Source organism: Pseudophryne corroboree, chromosome 7, assembly GCF_028390025.1.
Source record: "Pseudophryne corroboree isolate aPseCor3 chromosome 7, aPseCor3.hap2, whole genome shotgun sequence".
NCBI lineage: Eukaryota > Metazoa > Chordata > Amphibia > Anura > Myobatrachidae > Pseudophryne > Pseudophryne corroboree.
In genome coordinates, this window is record NC_086450.1 from 495,269,510 (window position 1) to 495,289,919 (window position 20,410).

General features: G+C 48.8%; 1 protein-coding gene across 4 annotated transcripts in view; it reads left to right on the forward strand.

Annotated features, from left to right (window-relative positions):
* The window catches only part of SETD1A (SET domain containing 1A, histone lysine methyltransferase), an 82,184-nt gene extending 63,081 nt beyond the window's left edge, over positions 1-19,103 (forward strand). For all 4 annotated transcript variants that reach the window (XM_063935204.1, XM_063935207.1, XM_063935205.1 and 1 more), the window contains exons 18-19: positions 16,919-17,056; positions 17,248-19,103. In XM_063935204.1, the coding sequence (XP_063791274.1) occupies positions 16,919-17,056; positions 17,248-17,421 (312 nt within the window). In that variant the 3' untranslated portion in view covers positions 17,422-19,103. The remainder of the gene's footprint in view (positions 1-16,918; positions 17,057-17,247) is intronic.
* Positions 19,104-20,410: the final 1,307 nt, after the last annotated feature.

A 20,410-nucleotide genomic window follows, 5' to 3' on the forward strand; every position in this document is an offset into this window, starting at 1 on the left:
GCACACGAGTCCTGGGAAAAATGGTAGCTTCGTACGAAGCAATTCCATTCGGAAGGTTCCACGCAAGGACGTTCCAGTGGGACCTGATGGACAAATGGTCCGGGTCCCATCTCCAGATGCAACAGCGGATAACCCTATCGGCCAGAACCAGGGTGTCGCTGCTGTGGTGGCTGCAGAGGGCTCATCTACTAGAGGGCCGCAGATTCGGAATACAGGACTGGGTCCTGGTGACCACGGATGCCAGCCTTCGGGGCTGGGGGGCAGTCACAAAGGGAAGAAATTTCCAAGGACTGTGGTCAAATCAGGAGATTTCTCTTCACATAAATATCCTGGAGCTAAGGGCCATTTACAATGCCCTAAGCCAGGCAAGACCCCTGCTTCAAAACCAGCCGGTACTGATCCAGTCAGACAACATCACGGCGGTCGCCCATGTAAACAGACAGGGCGGCACGAGAAGCAGGATGGCGATGGCAGAAGCCACAAGGATTCTCAGATGGGCAGAGAATCATGTGTTAGCACTGACGGCAGTGTTCATTCCGGGAGTGGACAACTGGGAAGCAGACTTCCTCAGCAGGCACGACCTCCACCCGGGAGAATGGGGACTTCATCCAGAAGTCTTCCAAATGCTGGTCAACCGGTGGGAAAAACCACAGGTAGACATGATGGCGTCCCGCCTCAACAAGAAGTTGAAAAGATATTGCGCCCGGTCAAGAGACCCTCAGGCGATAGCGGTGGACGCTCTAGTGACACCATGGGTGTACCAGTCGGTTTATGTGTTTCCTCCTCTACCTCTCATACCCAAGGTACTGAGAATAATAAGAAGGTGAGGAGTGAAAACCATTCTCGTGGTTCCGGATTGGCCAAGAAGAGCTTGGTACCCGGAACTTCAAGAGATGCTTACAGAGGACCCTTGGCCTCTGCCGCTCAGACAAGACCTGCTGCAGCAGGGACCCTGTCTGTTCCAAGACTTACCGCGGCTGCGTTTGACGGCATGGCGGTTGAACACCGGATCCTGAAGGAAAAGGGCATTCCGGAGGAAGTCATCCCTACCCTGATCAAAGCCAGGAAGGATGTCACCGCAAGACATTATCACCGCATTTGGCGAAAATATGTTGCTTGGTGTGAGGCCATGAAGGCCCCGACGGAGGAATTTCAACTGGGTCGATTCCTGCACTTCCTGCAAGCAGGGGTGACGTTGGGCCTCAAATTGGGGTCCATAAAGGTCCAGATTTCGGCTCTGTCGATTTTCTTCCAAAAAGAACTGGCTTCACTGCCCGAACTTCAGACTTTTGTCAAAGGAGTACTGCATATTCAGCCTCCTTTTGTGCCCCCAGTGGCACCTTGGGATCTCAATGTGGTTTTGGCATTCCTGAAATCACATTGGTTCGAACCACTTAAGACTGTGGATTTAAAATATCTCACGTGGAAAGTGGTCATGCTGTTGGCCTTGGCGTCGGCCAGGCGGGGTTCAGAATTGGCGGCTTTGTCTTGTAAAAGCCCTTATCTGATTTTCCATATGGATAGGGCAGAATTGAGGACTCGTCCTCAGTTTCTCCCAAAGGTGGTCTCAGCTTTTCACTTGAACCAACCTATTGTGGTGCCTGCGGCTACTAGGGACTTGGAGGATTCCAAGTTGCTGGACGTAGTCATGGCCCTAAAAATTTATATTTCCAGGACGGCTGGAGTCAGAAAGACTGACTCGCTGTTTATCCTGTATGCACCCACCAAGCTGGGTGCTCCTGCTTCTAAGCAGTCTATTGCGCGCTGGATTTGTAGCACTATTCAGCTGGCGCATTCTGCGGTAGGCTTACCGCAGCCTAAATCTGTAAAAGCCCATTCCACACGGAAGGTGGGCTCATCTTGGGCGGCTGCCCGAGGGGTCTCGGCTTTACAACTTTGCCGAGCAGCTACTTGGTCGGGGGCAAACACGTTTGCAAAATTCTACAAATTTGATACCCTGGCTGAGGAGGACCTGGAATTCTCTCATTCGGTGCTGCAGAGTCATCCGCACTCTCCCGCCCGTTTGGGAGCTTTGGTATAATCCCCATGGTCCTTACGAAGTCCCCAGCATCCACTAGGACGTCAGAGAAAATAAGAATTTACTCACCGGTAATTTTATTTCTCGTAGTCCGTAGTGGATGCTGGGCGCCCATCCCAAGTGCGGATTGTCTGCAATACCTGTACACAGTTATTGTTACAAAAATCGGGTTTTGTTGTGAGCCATCTCTTCAGAGGCTCCATTTGTTATCATACTGTTAACCGGGGTTCCTATCACGTGTTATACGGTGTGATTGGTGTGGCTGGTATGAGTCTTACCCGGGATTTAAAAAATCCTTCCTTATTGTGTCAGCTCTTCCGGGCACAGTTCCTAACTGAGGCTTGGAGGAGGGTCATAGGGGGAGGAGCCAGTGCACACCAGATAGTCCTAAATCTTTCTTAGATGTGCCCAGTCTCCTGCGGAGCCGTCTATTCCCCATGGTCCTTACGGAGTCCCCAGCATCCACTACGGACTACGAGAAATAGAATTACCGGTGAGTAAATTCTTATTTCTCTAACGTCCTAGTGGATGCTGGGGACTCCGAAAGGACCATGGGGAATAGCGGCTCCGCAGGAGACTGGGCACAAAGTAAAAGCTTTAGGACTAGCTGGTGTGCACTGGCTTCTCCCCCTATGACCCTCCTCCAAGCCTCAGTTAAGATTTTGTGCCCGAACGAGAAGGGTGCAATCTAGGTGGCTCTCCTGAGCTGCTTAGAGTAAAAGTTTAAATAGGTTTTTTTATTTTCAGTGAGACCTGCTGGCAACAGGCTCACTGCATCGAGGGACTAAGGGGAGAAGAAGCGAACTCACCTGCGTGCAGAGTGGATTGGGCTTCTTAGGCTACTGGACATTAGCTCCAGAGGGACGATCACAGGCCCAGCCATGGATGGGTCCCGGAGCCGCGCCGCCGGCCCCCTTACAGAGCCAGAAGAGTGAAGAGGTCCGGAAAATCGGCGGCAGAAGACGTCCTGTCTTCAATAAGGTAGCGCACAGCACCGCAGCTGTGCGCCATTGCTCTCAGCACACTTCACACTCCGGTCACTGAGGGTGCAGGGCGCTGGGGGGGGGGGGGCGCCCTGGGACGCAATGAAAATACCTTAAATGGCTAAAAATACATCACATATAGCTCCTGGGCTATATGGATGTATTTAACCCCTGCCAGTTTTCCACAATAAAGCGGGAGAAAGGCCGCCGAAAAAGGGGCGGAGCCTATCTCCTCAGCACACAAGCGGCATTTTTTCCTCACAGCTCCGTTGGAGGAAGGCTCCCTGACTCTCCCCTGCAGTCCTGCACTACAGAAACAGGGTAAAACAAGAGAGGGGGGGCACTAAATTGGCATATTAATATATACAGCAGCTATATTAGGGAAAAACACTTATATAAGGTTATCCCTGTATATATATATATAGCGCTCTGGTGTGTGCTGGCAAACTCTCCCTCTGTCTCCCCAAAGGGCTAGTGGGGTCCTGTCCTCTATCAGAGCATTCCCTGTGTGTGTGCTGTGTGTCGGTACGCTGTGTCGACATGTATGAGGAGGAAAATGGTGTGGAGGCGGAGCAATTGCCTGTGTTAGTGATGTCACCCCCTAGGGAGTCGACACCTGACTGGATGGTCTTATGGAAAGAATTACGTGATAGTGTCGGCACTTTACAAAAGACTGTTGACGACATGAGACAGCCGGCAAATCAGTTAATACCTGTACAGGCGTCTCAAACACCGTCAGGGGCTATAAAACGCCCGTTACCTCAGGTCGATACAGACACTGACACGGACACTGACTCCAGTGTCGACGGTGAGGAAACAAACGTATTTTCCAGTAGGGCCACACGTTACATGATCACGGCAATGAAGGAGGTTTTGAACATTTCTGATACTACAAGTACCACAAAAAAGGGTATTATGTGGGGTGTGAAAAAACTACCCGTAGTTTTTCCTGAATCAGATGAATTAAATGAGGTGTGTGATGAAGCGTGGGTTTCCCCCGATAAAAAACTGCTAATTTCTAAAAAATTATTGGCATTATACCCTTTCCCGCCAGAGGTTAGGGCGCGTTGGGAAACACCCCCTAGAGTGGATAAGGCGCTCACACGCTTATCAAAACAAGTGGCGTTACCGTCTCCTGATACGGCCGCCCTCAAGGAGCCAGCTGATAGGAAGCTGGAAAATATCCTAAAAAGTATATACACACATACTGGTATTATACTGCGACCATCAATCGCCTCAGCCTGGATGTGCAGTGCTGGGGTGGCTTGGTCGGATTCCCTGACTGAAAATATTGATACCCTGGACAGGGACAATATATTATTGACTATAGAGCATTTAAAGGATGCATTTCTATATATGCGTGATGCACAGAGGGATATTTGCACTCTGGCATCAAGAGTAAGTGCGATGTCCATTTCTGCCAGAAGAGGGTTATGGTCAGGTGATGCGGATTCCAAACGGCATATGGAAGTATTGCCGTATAAAGGGGAGGAGTTATTTGGGGTCGGTCTATCGGACCTGGTGGCCACGGCAACGGCTGGGAAATCCACCTTTTTACCCCAAGTCACCTCACAGCAGAAAAAGATACCGTCTTTTCAGGCTCAGTCCTTTCGTCCCCATAAGGGCAAGCGGGCAAAAGGCCACTCATATCTACCCCGGGGCAGAGGAAGGGGAAAAAGACTGCAGCAGACAGCCTCTTCCCACGAACGGAAGCCCTCCCCCGCTTCTGCCAAGTCCTCAGCATGACGCTGGGGTCTTACAAGCGGACTCAGGCACGGTGGGGGCCCGTCTCAAGAATTTCAGCGCGCAGTGGGCTCACTCGCAAGTGGACCCCTGGATCCTGCAGGTAGTATCTCAGGGGTACAAATTGGAATTCGAGACGTCTCCCCCTCGCCGGTTCCTGAAGTCTGCTTTACCAACGTCTCACCCCGACAGGGAGGCGGTATTGGAAGCCATTCACAAGCTGTATTCCCAGCAAGTGATAATCAAGGTACCCCTCCTACAACAGGGAAAGGGGTATTATTCCACGCTGTTTGTGGTACCGAAGCCGGACGGCTCGGTGAGACCCATTTTAAATCTGAAATCCTTGAACACTTACATAAAAAGGTTCAAGTTCAAGATGGAGTCACTCAGAGCAGTGATAGCGAACCTGGAAGAAGGGGACTATATGGTGTCTCTGGACATCAAGGATGCTTACCTCCATGTCCCAATTTGCCCTTCTCACCAAGGGTACCTCAGGTTTGTGGTACAGAACTGTCACTATCAGTTTCAGACGCTGCCGTTTGGATTGTCCACGGCACCCCGGGTCTTTACCAAGGTAATGGCCGAAATGATGATTCTTCTTCGAAGAAAAGGCGTCTTAATTATCCCTTACTTGGACGATCTCCTGATAAGGGCAAGGTCCAGAGAACAGTTAGAGGTCGGAGTAGCACTATCTCAAGTAGTACTACGACAGCACGGATGGATTCTAAATATTCCAAAATCGCAGCTGATTCCGACGACACGTCTGCTGTTCCTAGGAATGATTCTGGACACAGTACAGAAAAAGGTGTTTCTCCCGGAAGAGAAAGCCAGGGAGTTATCCGACCTAGTCAGGAACCTCCTAAGACCAGGCCAAGTGTCAGTACATCAATGCACAAGGGTCCTGGGAAAGATGGTGGCTTCTTACGAAGCGATTCCATTCGGCAGATTCCACGCAAGAACTTTTCAGTGGGATCTGCTGGACAAATGGTCCGGATCGCATCTTCAAATGCATCAGCGGATTACCCTGTCTCCAAGGACAAGGGTGTCTCTCCTGTGGTGGTTACAGAGTGCTCATCTCCTAGAGGGCCGCAGATTCGGCATTCAGGATTGGGTCCTGGTGACCACGGATGCCAGCCTGAGGGGCTGGGGAGCAGTCACACAGGGAAGAAATTTCCAGGGCTTGTGGTCAAGCATGGAAACGTCACTTCACATAAATATCCTGGAACTGAGGGCCATTTACAATGCCCTAAGTCAGGCAAGACCTGTGCTTCAGGGTCAGCCGGTGTTGATCCAGTCGGACAACATCACGGCAGTCGCCCATGTAAACAGACAGGGCGGCACAAGAAGCAGGAGGGCAATGACGGAAGTGGCAAGGATTCTTCGCTGGGCGGAAAATCATGTGATAGCACTGTCAGCAGTGTTCATTCCGGGAGTGGACAACTGGGAAGCAGACTTCCTCAGCAGACACGATCTTCACCCGGGGGAGTGGGGACTTCACCCAGAAGTCTTCCACATGATTGTGAACCGTTGGGAAAAACCAAAGGTGGACATGATGGCGTCCCGCCTCAACAAAAAACTGGACAGATATTGCGCCAGGTCAAGGGACCCTCAGGCAATAGCTGTGGACGCTCTGGTAACACCGTGGGTGTACCAGTCAGTGTATGTGTTCCCTCCTCTTCCTCTCATACCAAAAGTACTGAGAATCATAAGAAGGAGAGGAGTAAAGACTATACTCGTGGCTCCGGATTGGCCAAGAAGGACTTGGTACCCGGAAATTCAAGAGATGCTCACGGAAGACCTGTGGCCTCTACCTCTGAGAAAGGACCTGCTCCAGCAGGGACCATGTCTGTTCCAAGACTTGCTGCGTTTGACGGCATGGCGGTTGAACGCCGGATCCTGAAGGAAAAAGGCATTCCGGATGAAGTCATCCCTACCCTGATCAAAGCCAGGAAGGATGTGACCGTACAACATTATCACCGTATTTGGCGAAAATATGTTGCGTGGTGCGAGGCCAGGAAGGCCCCTACAGAGGAATTTCAACTGGGTCGATTCCTGCATTTCCTGCAAACAGGACTGTCTATGGGCCTAAAATTAGGGTCCATTAAGGTTCAAATTTCGGCCCTGTCAATATTCTTCCAAAAAGAACTAGCTTCAGTTCCTGAAGTTCAGACGTTTGTCAAGGGAGTACTGCATATACAGCCTCCTTTTGTGCCTCCAGTGGCACCTTGGGATCTCAATGTAGTTTTGGGGTTCCTAAAATCACATTGTTTTGAACCACTCACCACTGTGGACTTAAAATATCTCACATGGAAAGTGGTAATGCTGTTAGCCCTGGCTTCAGCCAGGCGTGTTTCAGAATTGGCGGCTTTATCCTATAAAAGCCCTTACCTAATTTTTCATACGGACAGGGCAGAATTGAGGACTCGTCCTCAATTTCTCCCTAAGGTGGTTTCAGCATTTCACTTAAACCAGCCTATTGTGGTGCCTGCGGCTACTAGGGACTTGGAGGATTCCAAGTTACTGGACGTAGTCAGGGCCCTGAAAATATATGTTTCCAGGACGGCTGGAGTCAGAAAATCTGACTCGCTGTTTATCCTGTATGCAGCCAACAAGCTGGGTGCTCCTGCTTCTAAGCAGACTCTTGCTCGTTGGATTTGTAGTACAATTCAGCTTGCACATTCTGTGGCAGGCCTGCCACAGCCAAAATCTGTAAAAGCCCATTCCACAAGGAAAGTGGGCTCATCTTGGGCGGCTGCCCGAGGGGTCTCGGCTTTACAACTTTGCCGAGCAGCTACTTGGTCAGGGGCAAACACGTTTGCTAAATTCTACAAATTTGATACCCTGGCTGAGGAGGACCTGGAGTTCTCTCATTCGGTGCTGCAGAGTCATCCGCACTCTCCCGCCCGTTTGGGAGCTTTGGTATAATCCCCATGGTCCTTTCGGAGTCCCCAGCATCCACTAGGACGTTAGAGAAAATAAGAATTTACTTACCGATAATTCTATTTCTCATAGTCCGTAGTGGATGCTGGGCGCCCATCCCAAGTGCGGATTGTCTGCATTACTTGTACATAGTTATTGTTACAAAAATCGGGTTATTGTTGTTGTGAGCCATCTTTTCAGAGGCTCCTTCTGTTATCATGCTGTTAACTGGGTTCAGATCACAAGTGGTACGGTGTGATTGGTGTGGCTGGTAAGAGTCTTACCCGGGATTCAAAATCCTTCCTTATTGTGTACGCTCGTCCGGGCACAGTATCCTAACTGAGGCTTGGAGGAGGGTCATAGGGGGAGGAGCCAGTGCACACCAGGTAGTCCTAAAGCTTTTTACTTTTGTGCCCAGTCTCCTGCGGAGCCGCTATTACCCATGGTCCTTTCGGAGTCCCCAGCATCCACTACGGACTATGAGAAATAGAATTATCGGTAAGTAAATTCTTATTTTCTGCCAGGAGAGGGTTATGGACTCGGCAGTGGACTGGAGATGCAGATTCTAAAAGGCACATGGAAGTTTTGCCTTATAAGGGTGAGGAGTTGTTCGGGGATGGTCTCTCGGACCTCGTTTCCACAGCAACAGCTGGGAAGTCTACATTTTTACCCCATGTTCCCTCACAGCCAAAGAAAGCACCGTATTATCAGGTACAGTCCTTTCGACCCAATAAGGGCAAGCGGGTTAAAGGTGCGTCCTTTCTGCCCAGAGGCAGAGGTAGAGGGAAAAAGCTGCAGCATACAGCCAGTTCCCAGGAGCAAAAGTCCTCCCCCGCTTCCTCTAAGTCCACAGCATGACGCTGGGGCTCCACAGGCGGAGCCAGGTACGGTGGGGGCCCGTCTCAAAAATTTCAGCGATCAGTGGGCTCGCTCACGGGTGGATCCCTGGATCTTTCAAGTAGTATCTCAGGGGTACAAGCTGGAATTCGAGACGTCTCCCCCCCCGCCGTTTCCTCAAATCTGCCTTGCCAACAACTCCCTCAGGCAGGGAGGCAGTGTTAGAGGCAATTCACAAGCTGTATTCCCAGCAGGTGATAGTAAAGGTGCCCCTACTTCAACAAGGACGGGTTACTATTCCACAATGTTTGTGGTACCGAAACCGGACGGTTCGGTGAGACCCATTTTAAATTTGAAATCCTTGAACACATATATAAAAAAATTCAAGTTCAAGATGGAATCGCTCAGGGCGGTTATTGCAAGCCTGGACGAGGGGGATTACATGGTATCACTGGACATCAAGGATGCTTACCTGCATGTCCCCATTTACCATCCTCACCAGGAGTACCTCAGATTTGTGGTACAGGATTGTCATTACCAATTCCAGACGTTGCCGTTTGGTCTATCCACGGCTCCGAGGGTATTTACCAAGGTAATGGCAGAAATGATGATACTCCTTCGAAAAAAGGGAGTTTTAATTATCCCGTACTTGGACGATCTCCTGATAAAGGCGAGGTCCAGGGAGCAGTTGTTGGTCGGGGTAGCACTATCTCGGGAGGTGCTACAACAGCACGGCTGGATTCTAAATATTCCAAAGTCACAGCTGGTCCCTACGACACGTCTACTGTTCCTGGGGATGGTTCTGGACACAGAACAGAAAAAAGTGTTTCTCCCGGAGGAGAAGGCCAAGGAGCTGTCATCTCTAGTCAGAGGCCTCCTAAAACCAAAACAGGTGTCGGTGCATCACTGCACGCGGATCTTGGGAAAGATGGTAGCTTCCTACGAAGCAATTCCATTCGGCAGGTTCCATGCGAGAACCTTTCAGTGGGACCTGTTGGACAAGTGGTCAGGATCGCATCTTCAGATGCATCGTCTGATAACCCTGTCTCCAAGGACCAGGGTGTCTCTGCTGTGGTGGTTGCAAAGTGCTCATCTTCAAGAGGGCCGAAGATTCGGCATACAGGACTGGGTCCTGGTGACCACGGATGCCAGCCTTCGGGGCTGGGGGCAGTCACACAGGGAAGAAACTTCCAAGGACTATGGTCAAGTCAGGAGACTTCCCTACACATAAATATTCTGAAACTGAGGGCCATTTACAAAACCCCTGCTTCAAAATCAGCCGGTACTGATCCAGTCAGACAACATCACGGCAGTCGCCCATGTAAACCGACAGGGCGGCACGAGAAGCAGGACGGCGATGGCAGAAGCCACAAGGATTCTCCGATGGGCGGAAAATCACGTGTTAGCACTGTCAGCAGTGTTCATTCCGGGAGTGGACAACTGGGAAGCAGACTTCCTCAGCAGGCACGACCTCCACCCGGGAGAGTGGGGACTTCATCCAGAAGTCTTCCAACTGATTGTAAACTGTTGGGAAAGGCCACAGGTGGACATGATGGCGTCCCGCCTAAACAAAAAGCTAGAAAGATATTGCGCCAGGTCAAGAGACCCGCAGGCGATAGCTGTGGACGCTCTAGTGACACCGTGGGTGTACCGGTCGGTTTATGTGTTCCCTCCTCTTCCTCTCATACCAAAGGTACTGAGGATAATAAGGAGAAGAGGAGTAAGAACTATACTCATTGTTCCGGATTGACCAAGAAGAGCTTGGTACCCGGAACTTCAAGAAATGATGTCAGAGGACCCATGGCCTCTGCCGCTCAGACAGAACCTGCTGCAGCAGGGGCCCTGTCTGTTCCAAGACTTACCGCGGCTGCGTTTGACGGCATGGCGGTTGAACACCGGATCCTGAAGGAAAAGGGCATTCCGGAGGAAGTCATTCCTACGCTGATTAAAGCTAGGAAAGAAGTAACCGCAAACCATTATCACCGCATATGGCGAAAATATGTTGCGTGGTGTGAGGCCAGGAAGGCCCCAACGGAGGAATTTCAGCTGGGCCATTTCCTGCACTTCCTACAGTCAGGGGTGACTATGGGCCTAAAATTGGGTTCCATTAAGGTCCAGATTTCGGCTCTATCGATTTTCTTCCAGAGAGAACTGGCTTCTCTACCTGAAGTTCAAACTTTTGTTAAGGGAGTGCTGCATATTCAGCCCCCTTTTGTGCCTCCAGTGGCACCTTGGGATCTCAACGTGGTGTTGGATTTCCTAAAGTCACATTGGTTTGAGCCACTTAAAACCGTGGAATTGAAGTATCTCACGTGGAAAGTGGTCATGTTGTTGGCCTTGGCTTCGGCTAGGCGTGTATCAGAATTGGCGGCTTTGTCCTGTAAAAGCCCTTATCTGATTTTCCATATGGATAGGACAGAATTGAGGACTCGTCCCCAATTTCTCCCTAAGGTGGTATCAGCCTTTCATCTGAACCAACCTATTGTGGTGCCTACGGCTACTAAAGACTTGGAGGCTTCCAAGTTGTTGGACGTAGTCAGGGCCCTGAAAATTTATGTTTCCAGGACAGCGGGATTCAGAAAGACTGACTCGCTATTTATCCTGTATGCGCCCAACAAGTTGGGTGCACCTGCTTCAAAGCAGACTATTGCTCGCTGGATCTGTAGTACGATTCAGCTTGCACATTCTGCGGCTGGACTGCCGCATCCTAAATCAGTGAAATCCCATTCCACGAGGAAGGTGGGCTCTTCTTGGGCGGCTGCCCGAGGGGTCTCGGCTCTACAACTTTGCCGAGCAGCTACTTGGTCGGGGTCAAACACATTTGCTAAGTTCTACAAGTTTGACACCCTGGCTGAGGAGGACCTAGAGTTTGCCCATTCGGTGCTGCAGAGTCATCCGCACTCTCCCGCCCATTTGGGAGCTTTGGTATAATCCCCATGGTCCTTACGGAGTCCCAGCATCCACTTAGGACGTTAGAGAAAATAAGAATTTACTCACCGGTAATTCTATTTCTCGTAGTCCGTAGTGGATGCTGGGCGCCTTTCCCAAGTGCGGATTGTCTGCAATACTTGTATATAGTTATTGCCTAACTAAAGGGTTATTGTTGAGCCGTCTGTTGAGAGGCTCAGTTGTTATCATACTGTTAACTGGGTATTGTATCACGAGTTATACGGTGTGATTGGTGTGGCTGGTATGAGTCTTACCGGGGATTCAAAATCCTTCCTTCTTGTGTCAGCTCTTCCGGGCACAGTATCCTAACTGAAGTCTGGAGGAGGGTCATAGTGGGAGAAGCCAGTGCACACCAGTTAGTCTAAAGCTTTCTTTTAGTTGTGCCCAGTCTCCTGCGGAGCCGCTATTCCCCATGGTCCTTACGGAGTCCCAGCATCCACTACGGACTACGAGAAATAGAATTACCGGTGAGTAAATTCTTATTTTATTTATTTATATATATATATATATATATATATATATATATAATATTTTTATTTTATTTTAAATTTTTTCATTGTTTCTCAATTGTATCCTGTTACTTTTGTCTATGTAAGAGAGGGAACAGTAATTCCAGCCGGTTCCGATACCTTCGCTTTCGCCATCTCTCACAGCCTTTCTCTTCCTAATTAAAGGGTGAAAGCGCCGCATAATACCCTGGTAGGGGATTTAAACAACATGCCTAAAGCAAGAATCACGCAAGCCGCAATTGGAATGGGCTGCTGGATTCTTTAAGACAAGGAAATTTCTCATTAAGTAACGCCGCCCATACATGCAGAAACAGATGTGCGCAAGTCAGTTAAAATAACTTTTCATATTATACCGGAAAGTGAGTTAATTGACTCTACCTTAGATGCCGATTTTCCAGGAAAGGACACGGCAATCTTAGTCTTGAGTCTTTAGTTGAAGGGGCCAGAAGAATTCGAATTGTTTGAATCCCAAGAACAACCGAGTTCAGCAGTGTTTCCCATTCCTAAATCCTTCCAATCTCAAATGGAGGAGGCTTGGACACAACCTGACAAACGTTTTCAATTTCCAAGATGGTCTCAAGTAACTTACCCTTTACCAATAGAGGTAATGGCTATATGGGAGACTCCGCCGGTGGTAGATGCCTCACTAGGACGGTTGTCAACAAGAAGACAATCTTACCGATACCTAATGTAACGACTTTAGAGGAGGCTTCACACCGAAAGGTTGACACAGCTTTAAAGTCGATTTTTTTGTAACAGCTGGTGCGGCACAGAGTCCTACGCTCATCTGTGTTTGGGTTACCAAGGCCATGGGAGCATGGGTGAGCCGTATTGTACAGATTATTGATGAGGAATATAGCTGGGAAATCTTTACCCAGCTGGCGGAACACTTTCAAGAATCTGCTTCATACTTGTGTCAGGCCTCAAAGGATGCTAGCAGGATTGCATCGCACATCTCCGCATCGGCCATATCGGCTAGACGGATTTTATGGCTCAGAAAATTCCAAGGAGGCTCTGACACTAAGAAGGCGGTGGAATCCATCCCCCTTGGGGGTGAAATACTTTTCGGGCCAGAGTTGGACAGACGGATTACACGGGCTACGGCAAGGAAGTCCACATTCCTACCTACTCCTTATACGAGAACCACTTCACAGGTTAAAAGGGGTTATTCGGGTCCAATGGTTATTTCGTTCAGATCTCAGGCCTTTCGAGCCCGATGACGAGAGTTCGGTACACCGGCACGTGGGGGCAGAGGTAGAGGTCGCTCACAGGCAACATCCGGAAAGCAGGAGAAGCCGGCTGACGAGACCGTGGCATGAGATCTCCCAGCTCACTTGGTGTCCCCCCTGGGGATGCATGTCTGGAAGGTTTGCAGGACATATGGGCCAACACCTCATCGGAACGTTGGAGGATTTTTGGTGCCCTCAGACAGCAGAAGCACTACTGTCGGCAATTCAGAAATTGCTACGGTTAGAGGTCATTTTTCCAGTTCCCGCCTCCAAGAGAGGAGGGGGTTCTACCCCAGTCTTTTGGTCGTGCCAAAACCGGACAGGACGGTCAGGCCGATACTCAATTTTAAAACTTTTAAACCAGTTTCTAAGGCTTACAAATTCAAGAGTGAATCAATCCAGTCGGTCATTGCATGCATACCTGCATATCCCTATTTGGTTTCCCCACCAAGCTTACCTAAGGTTGCTCAGGTACTAAGGACACCGATGGTTTCTCTGCACTTCTGAGTACACCTTCTCGGGAAGATGGTGGCGTTGTTCGAAGCTCTCCAGTACGGCAGACTTCACTCCCGACCAATACAGATAAGCCTCATTGCTCAGAGAGCAGGTTCGCACTGGCTTCTTCATCGGAGTATCCGACTCCAACCGAACGTACGAGTCTCCTTGATATGGTGTTCGTTACACAAGCATCTCGCAGCAGAGAGGAGATTTGGGGATTGGAGGATCCTGACAACAGACGCCAGTCTCAGAGGTTGGGGGGCCGTCCTAGAGCAACATCAGTTTCAGGGTAGATGGACGTTACGGGAGAGCAGACTGCCTATAAGCATTCTAGACAATGCGCTTCTCTTAGCCAAAGACCTAGTCATGGGTCAATACTTAGAGATACAGACGGACAATGTAATGACGGCGGCTTACATAAACCGCCAGGGAGGACCAAAGAGCAGGATGGCGTTACAGGTAGCCACAAAGATCTTGTGGTGGGCAAAAGGATGAAACGTCATCCTCTCGGCTGTGTTCATTCCGGGTGTGGAGAACTGGGAAGTGGATTATCTCAGTCGCCAGGACATGCATCGGGGAGCGTGGTGCCTACATCCACAGATTTTCGACATGGTGGTGAGGAGATGGGGCCTATCTCAAGTGGGCCTCGTGGCGTCTCGGCTAAACCATCAGCTGCCCAGATATGGGTCCAGGACCAGAGATCCAGCAGCAGAAGGAGTAGACGCATTAACACTTCCTTCGTGTTACAGGAGGGTTTAAAATTAATCCACCCTCCCCCTCATACACTGGGTTCTGATAAGGTTGAAACTAGAGCGAATGTGGGCGATTCTAATCGCACCACATGGGCTCCGCAGGAGTTGATATTCAGACCTGCGAAGGTTACTCGCGGAAGATCCTTTCCGGTTATCTCAGAGAGAGGACCTGCTGTTTCAGGGACTGTTCCACAGACCTGAACAGGCTGCGTTTAACGGCGTGGCTATTGAAACCCGGATCTTACGGAACAGAGGAATACCACGAACGGCCATTCTTACGATGATTGCCACTAGGAAGCCGGTTACAGCCATGCACTACTACAGGATTTGGAAGAGGTGCATGGACTGGTGTCAAGAACGTGGGTGGAATTGGGCGAACTTCCGTTTATCCAGACTTCTACTCTTCCTTCAGGCCGGTCTAGTTTTAGAACTGAGGCTGGGCTCTCTGAAGGTTCAAATTTTGGCTCTCTCTATTCTATTTCAACAGCGGTAAGCGTCCTTGCCAGAGGTTCAAACCTTTTTACAGGGGGTTCTGAGAATGCAGCCCCCTTTTCGTCGTCCAGTTGCACCATGGGACTTAAATTTGGTGTTTGGAATTTTTGGAATCACCTACTTTTGAGCCGTTAGCAAGAACAGACCTGTGATATCTCTCTTGGAAGGTCACGTTATTGCTGGCCTTGGCTTCGGCCAGGCGGGTTTCTGAGTTGGGAGCCTTATCGTGTATGAGTCCCTTTTTAACCTTTCATGAGGATAGGGCTGAACTCCGTACAAGAGCGGATTTACTGCCTATAGTTGTTTCGGGGTTTCACGTAAACCAGCCATTTGTGGTCCCATCTTTCCAGGGTCTCGCAGATGGGGACGTGTCCTTGGATGTTGTCCGAGCTTTACGGGTATACGTACAAGTTACGTCGTCCTTCAGAACGTCGGACCATTTGTTTTTTCCTTATGATGGGCCTAAGAAGGGTTGGCCGGCATCTAAGCAGTCTTTGTCCAGATGGATTCGACTTGCCATTCGGCAAGCTTTTAATTCCTGTGGCAAACAGGTTCTGGTTCAGACGGGTGCTCATACCACCCGATCGGTGGGTGCCTCCTGGGCAGCTGCTGAAGGTGTTTCCACTTCTCAACTTTGCAGAGCGGCGACGTGGTCCTCAGCCCACACGTCCGTGAGATTTTACAAGGTTCCCAGTTCGGACGTTTGGTTTTGCAGGTTACTGACAGCACTCCCTCCCTGGAGGATAACTTTGGGACGTCCCCTAATGTCTAAGGAAGCCCCAGTGTCCCCTAGTGGATGAAAGAGAAAAGAGGATTTTGGTACTTACCAATAAATCCATTTCTCTGAATCCTCTAGGGGACACTGGACGCCCGCCTCGGTGCTGTCGGCCTGCGGAGTTTATGGTTTTGTTCAAACAATTTGTTCAAACAGTGTTAGTTTTTCGGTTAAAGAAGTTTCTTGGATGCTGTTTGATATGTTGTACAGTTCGGTTCCTCGCCAGGTGCTATAGTATCATGTGCTATTCTCTCAGTCAAATTTTCAAAACTGAGGGAGGAGGGATGTGAAGGAGGAGGAGCCGGCTGTGCAGACAATTCTGATTTTAGATTGTGCCACACCTCCGGTTGCAAGCTTCACACCCCTAATGTCTAAGGAAGCTCCAGTGTCCCCTAGAGGATTCAGAGAAATGGATTTATCGGTAAGTACCAAAATCCTCTTTTTTCTTTAATGGGCTTTCACTGGCCAAAGCTTAGCCCCGCCCCCCCGCTTCCGGTATTTCACATTTATAGCGGGAGGCATTGGCAGCAGTGCCTCCAAAACACATTACAGAAAGTTTTTTCGCAAGTAAAAAAGATTAAAATAATGTAAAGGCTAAAGCAGATAGTTATGACACAGAATATGTGTCATAAATATCTTCTTTACATTATTTTAATCATTAATGACAGGGGAGGCACTGCCTCCCCTGACTGCACGTCCCTGCCACAATCACACCACATAGCTGCATCGGGTTGGTATCGGGAGAGCGACGTAATGACCCCTGGATCCAGGACACAAGAATGGCCGGGGGTGGGGGGCGAGCGCAACTGAGCCCCTTGCGGCCTTGCGCTCGCCACGGGTTCTATTCCCACTGTGTGGGAATAGTCCGTGTTAGTCAGAGATCTGGATTCCGGCGCCGGTATAGTGACCGGCGGGATCCCGACCGCCGGTCACATGACTACATCCCACTGTTTTACAGGGATCCGCCAACCCATGGGGTGACAAACACATAACGTAATTACTGAAGTTCTGGGGCTCCCAACATATTTTATTAAAATTAAATAAGTTGCTTAAAGCCGTTGTGCGAGATTAACGTACATAAAAAGTAACCGAAATCATTCCATATTGCCCATAACATAATAATTCACGTATATAGTAAAACGCTGTTACGCCTTTGTAGATCCCTGAAGTAATCTGATTATGATCACTTTATAGGTGGTGGCCGACATGAGGGAGAAGCGATATTCCCATGCAGGTATCGGTAGCAGCTATCTGTTCCGGGTTGACCAGGATACCATCATCGATGCCACCAAATGCGGGAACCTGGCCCGATTTATAAACCACTGTTGCACGGTAAGAGGCATGACTGCTGTTCCGCCATGTTCGCCACAAAGTGGGGCTGCAGTTCTTGACGCTTGATTGTTTATTTGCCTCCCCGACTATGGATAGACTGCAGATGATATGGCGGTTGTGTTTCTTTTGTTTATTTCTCTTTATATTATTCTTCTTTTTGAACATCTTTTTTTCTTTTTATTATATTACAGCCTAACTGTTACGCCAAAGTGATCACGATCGAGTCCCAAAAGAAAATAGTAATTTACTCTAAGCAAGCAATAGGAGTGAACGAGGAGATAACATACGACTACAAGTTCCCCATCGAGGAGAACAAGATTCCCTGTTTATGTGGTACTGAGAACTGCCGGGGCACCTTGAATTAACCACGTGCCTTGTGCCAGCTCCGGTCATCGGCTCTGCGGCACTGCTTACGGTGGCCAAAGCAAATTGGTGAATGGAATGGGCCAAATTCTTGTTTTTTTCCGGGGCCCAAGGAGAAAGAAATGGGCCTGTAAAGTGTAAATGAAGAGAACGTGGCATATGCTGGTGCCCATCGCGGTGCCTGGTACAAGGAAAGTGACATTATCATCTTTTGATATTTAGTTGTTTTTTTTATTTTTTTATTCTATTTACTTTCTCTGTTTCCGAGATATCAGTGGCCTGGCTTTTTAACGGCACTTTAAAACAGCGTCAGATACGTAAACCATGACAGCGTTTACCCTGAGCTCTCCTTGTGACGGTATCACCACTTAATTTGTTCAGTCGCACAGGGCGTACTTATAAATGTTCTTTTTTTTTTTTCCTAGCCATTTTTTTTTTGGCTTATTTTTCTATATATTTTAGTTATCTGTTCTTTTTATTCCTTTCTGGGAGTATGTTATTTATACAGGGCGTCAGCCAAGAGATTAGGCTCCTCCCACCCCTCCCCCATTGACTTCAGCTGAGATCGTTCCAAGGTTCTTGAGCCGCAACACCAAGACACTCGAGAACCCTTTGCTTAAGCTGTGCACCGACTGAACCCTTTCCGGCATACAAGGTCCCCGGGGTTGACCCTTCTGACTTCCGCATATCCATGATAAGGGCAAGGACTGTGTAACGCACAAGCCCACCTTCGATGAGGATATTTCATTGACTTCCTGAGAGATCTGCGGCCTTTCACAAGGATGGGGCTTATTGACAGAGTGAATAATATTGGCCCCCGAGCCTATTTGTTGTGCACCAGTGTGGCCCCTCATACCTGTATATACGAGCACACTACGCTATGTTTATATGTATATAAAGCTGACTGCAAACTCTGCAATGACCCAGAGACTGGTCATTAATGACATTTTGATGGTGACAGAGGCCACCCTGATCGGCCCACACCTTCCCCTCCATTCCTCCTACCAGGTATCTCCCCTGGGTGTATCTTCCTTGGTCAATTATTTTTGAAGATCGTCCCTGTCCTTTATTTTAGAATTCAAGCCCCTTCTCTCCTGCAATCACGTCTTACCCGCTCACTATTAAATACACCTTTGGGTCATTTTATTTTAATTCTAACCACTTGAAAAGCTGGTTTTGGGCCTTAACTTTTAATTTATTTGATAACATTTCTTTTAAATTTCAAGGTTTTACCCGTACAGCCAGGCATCCCGTGTAGATAGTTAGGGGCTGGAGGTTTTATTTTGTCTCCATGATAAAAGACCAGGCCGCTTTTTTAGCATTTCCGTAAGATGCCTATTTTAGCAAGTTCCAAAACCAATGAGCAAACATTTACACACACATTACATTATTCTGTCCACACACAGTTACATAGGGTGTATCTAGACGTTCCCCTATAAGTTCCTGTGACCTCACGCTACATAAATTTTCTTTATTCCTTCCATTCTGCAGTTGCCCCTGTGGAGCTTTTGGCGGAGTGGGCACCGTGTCTTGTTTTAGGGAGGTATAAGGGGGTCTTCTATGGAGGGAGGTCAGGTTTAGGCATGGATCTATGAGGGATGTGGGGGTGTCGGGCCTGAGAACGTTGTATATTCTGTATATTAACTGCTTTGTTTCTTGTAGAAACACGAGTTTATTACCTATACCATCCTGTGTGTGTGTGTCTGATTTCTGCTGGGGAACTGTTGGGTTAAAAGTCCGGTTACTGGGACCGCTTCCAGCAGGTTGGGTTGTATGGGTGGCTTCACCTGCTCAGCCATCAATGGATTTTAACCATCAGGTAGAAACCATCGATAGTTAAGAGATCGGCGGTTTAGTTCTGTGCTTGTGCAGCCCGTGCCCACTGTCGGCACTAATCATTGGGGTCTCCCCACCGATGGTGAAATTGCTTTCATCAGACCATCAACTATTGTTGACTGTCAATGGCCTGCTCTATGGAGAAGTTAGCTATGTGACATGACCATGACCTGAAGAGAATGACAGTGATTAGATGACGGAGTCCTTGGTTCTACAATGACATGAAGAAGATGACACTGATCAAGTGTAAATGCTATCTCCTCTTATCTCAAGGTTGGTCTAAGAGCACGGAGAGGCCCTGGGTGGGTGCTACGTCAGGTTTAACCCCCCTCTTCAGGTGAGACTCCAAGTAGCCACTTCTAGGAGATCATCTCTCTGTCACCTCCTGCCGGATCTCACACCAAGAACACAGCAATACTTTTATTGCTTACTAGTAAATCGGAAAACACCTTACGTAGGTTAAGAATAATCTAATGGATCCCTCTGCTGGAAATTGCGCTGCGTGCCGTATGATGGGGGACACTGGAGGATTACTTGTGGCATTACTGGTTAGCACGCAGAGTATTCTGGTAATTGTTACCCCACCAGACGTGTTCCTCAGAGCTTCCTCTGTGCCGGGCTCAATACACGGGATTGTGGGGACTATTCTTAGAAGTGTCTGACAGTGCAGCAGGACGTTGGTAATACAGGGGTCTGCGGTGTACGTTTCATACATCCTGTGGTCAGCAGCAACTAGTGATGGGAAATGTACGGCAATGAGAGCACAGGAGGAAGGTGATTGTGACACACACAAACCACATTTCCTCAATTTTTTTGAACTTTATTGTAGTTTTTGTGGAACAGGCGGCTCACCCGTGTACTTACCTGCAGCCAAAGGTGCTCACCGCATCTGATCAGTAGCAGCTGGCCTGGCCTTAGTCTCCTCCATGATTGCAGAGTTCTGGATGTTTGAATTGAGTCCTCTTGTATTGATTTTATGATACAAAACAAACAAAAATAATAAATCGGAGAGATAAAGAGATACGATGCCACATTAGCAGAGCTGGATGTCAAAGAGAGTATACATAAACGCACAAGCATATATAGAACAAAATAGGCAAAATACACAAAATATCCAGAAATGGTGAAGGATGAAGGTTGCACAGGTACAATGAG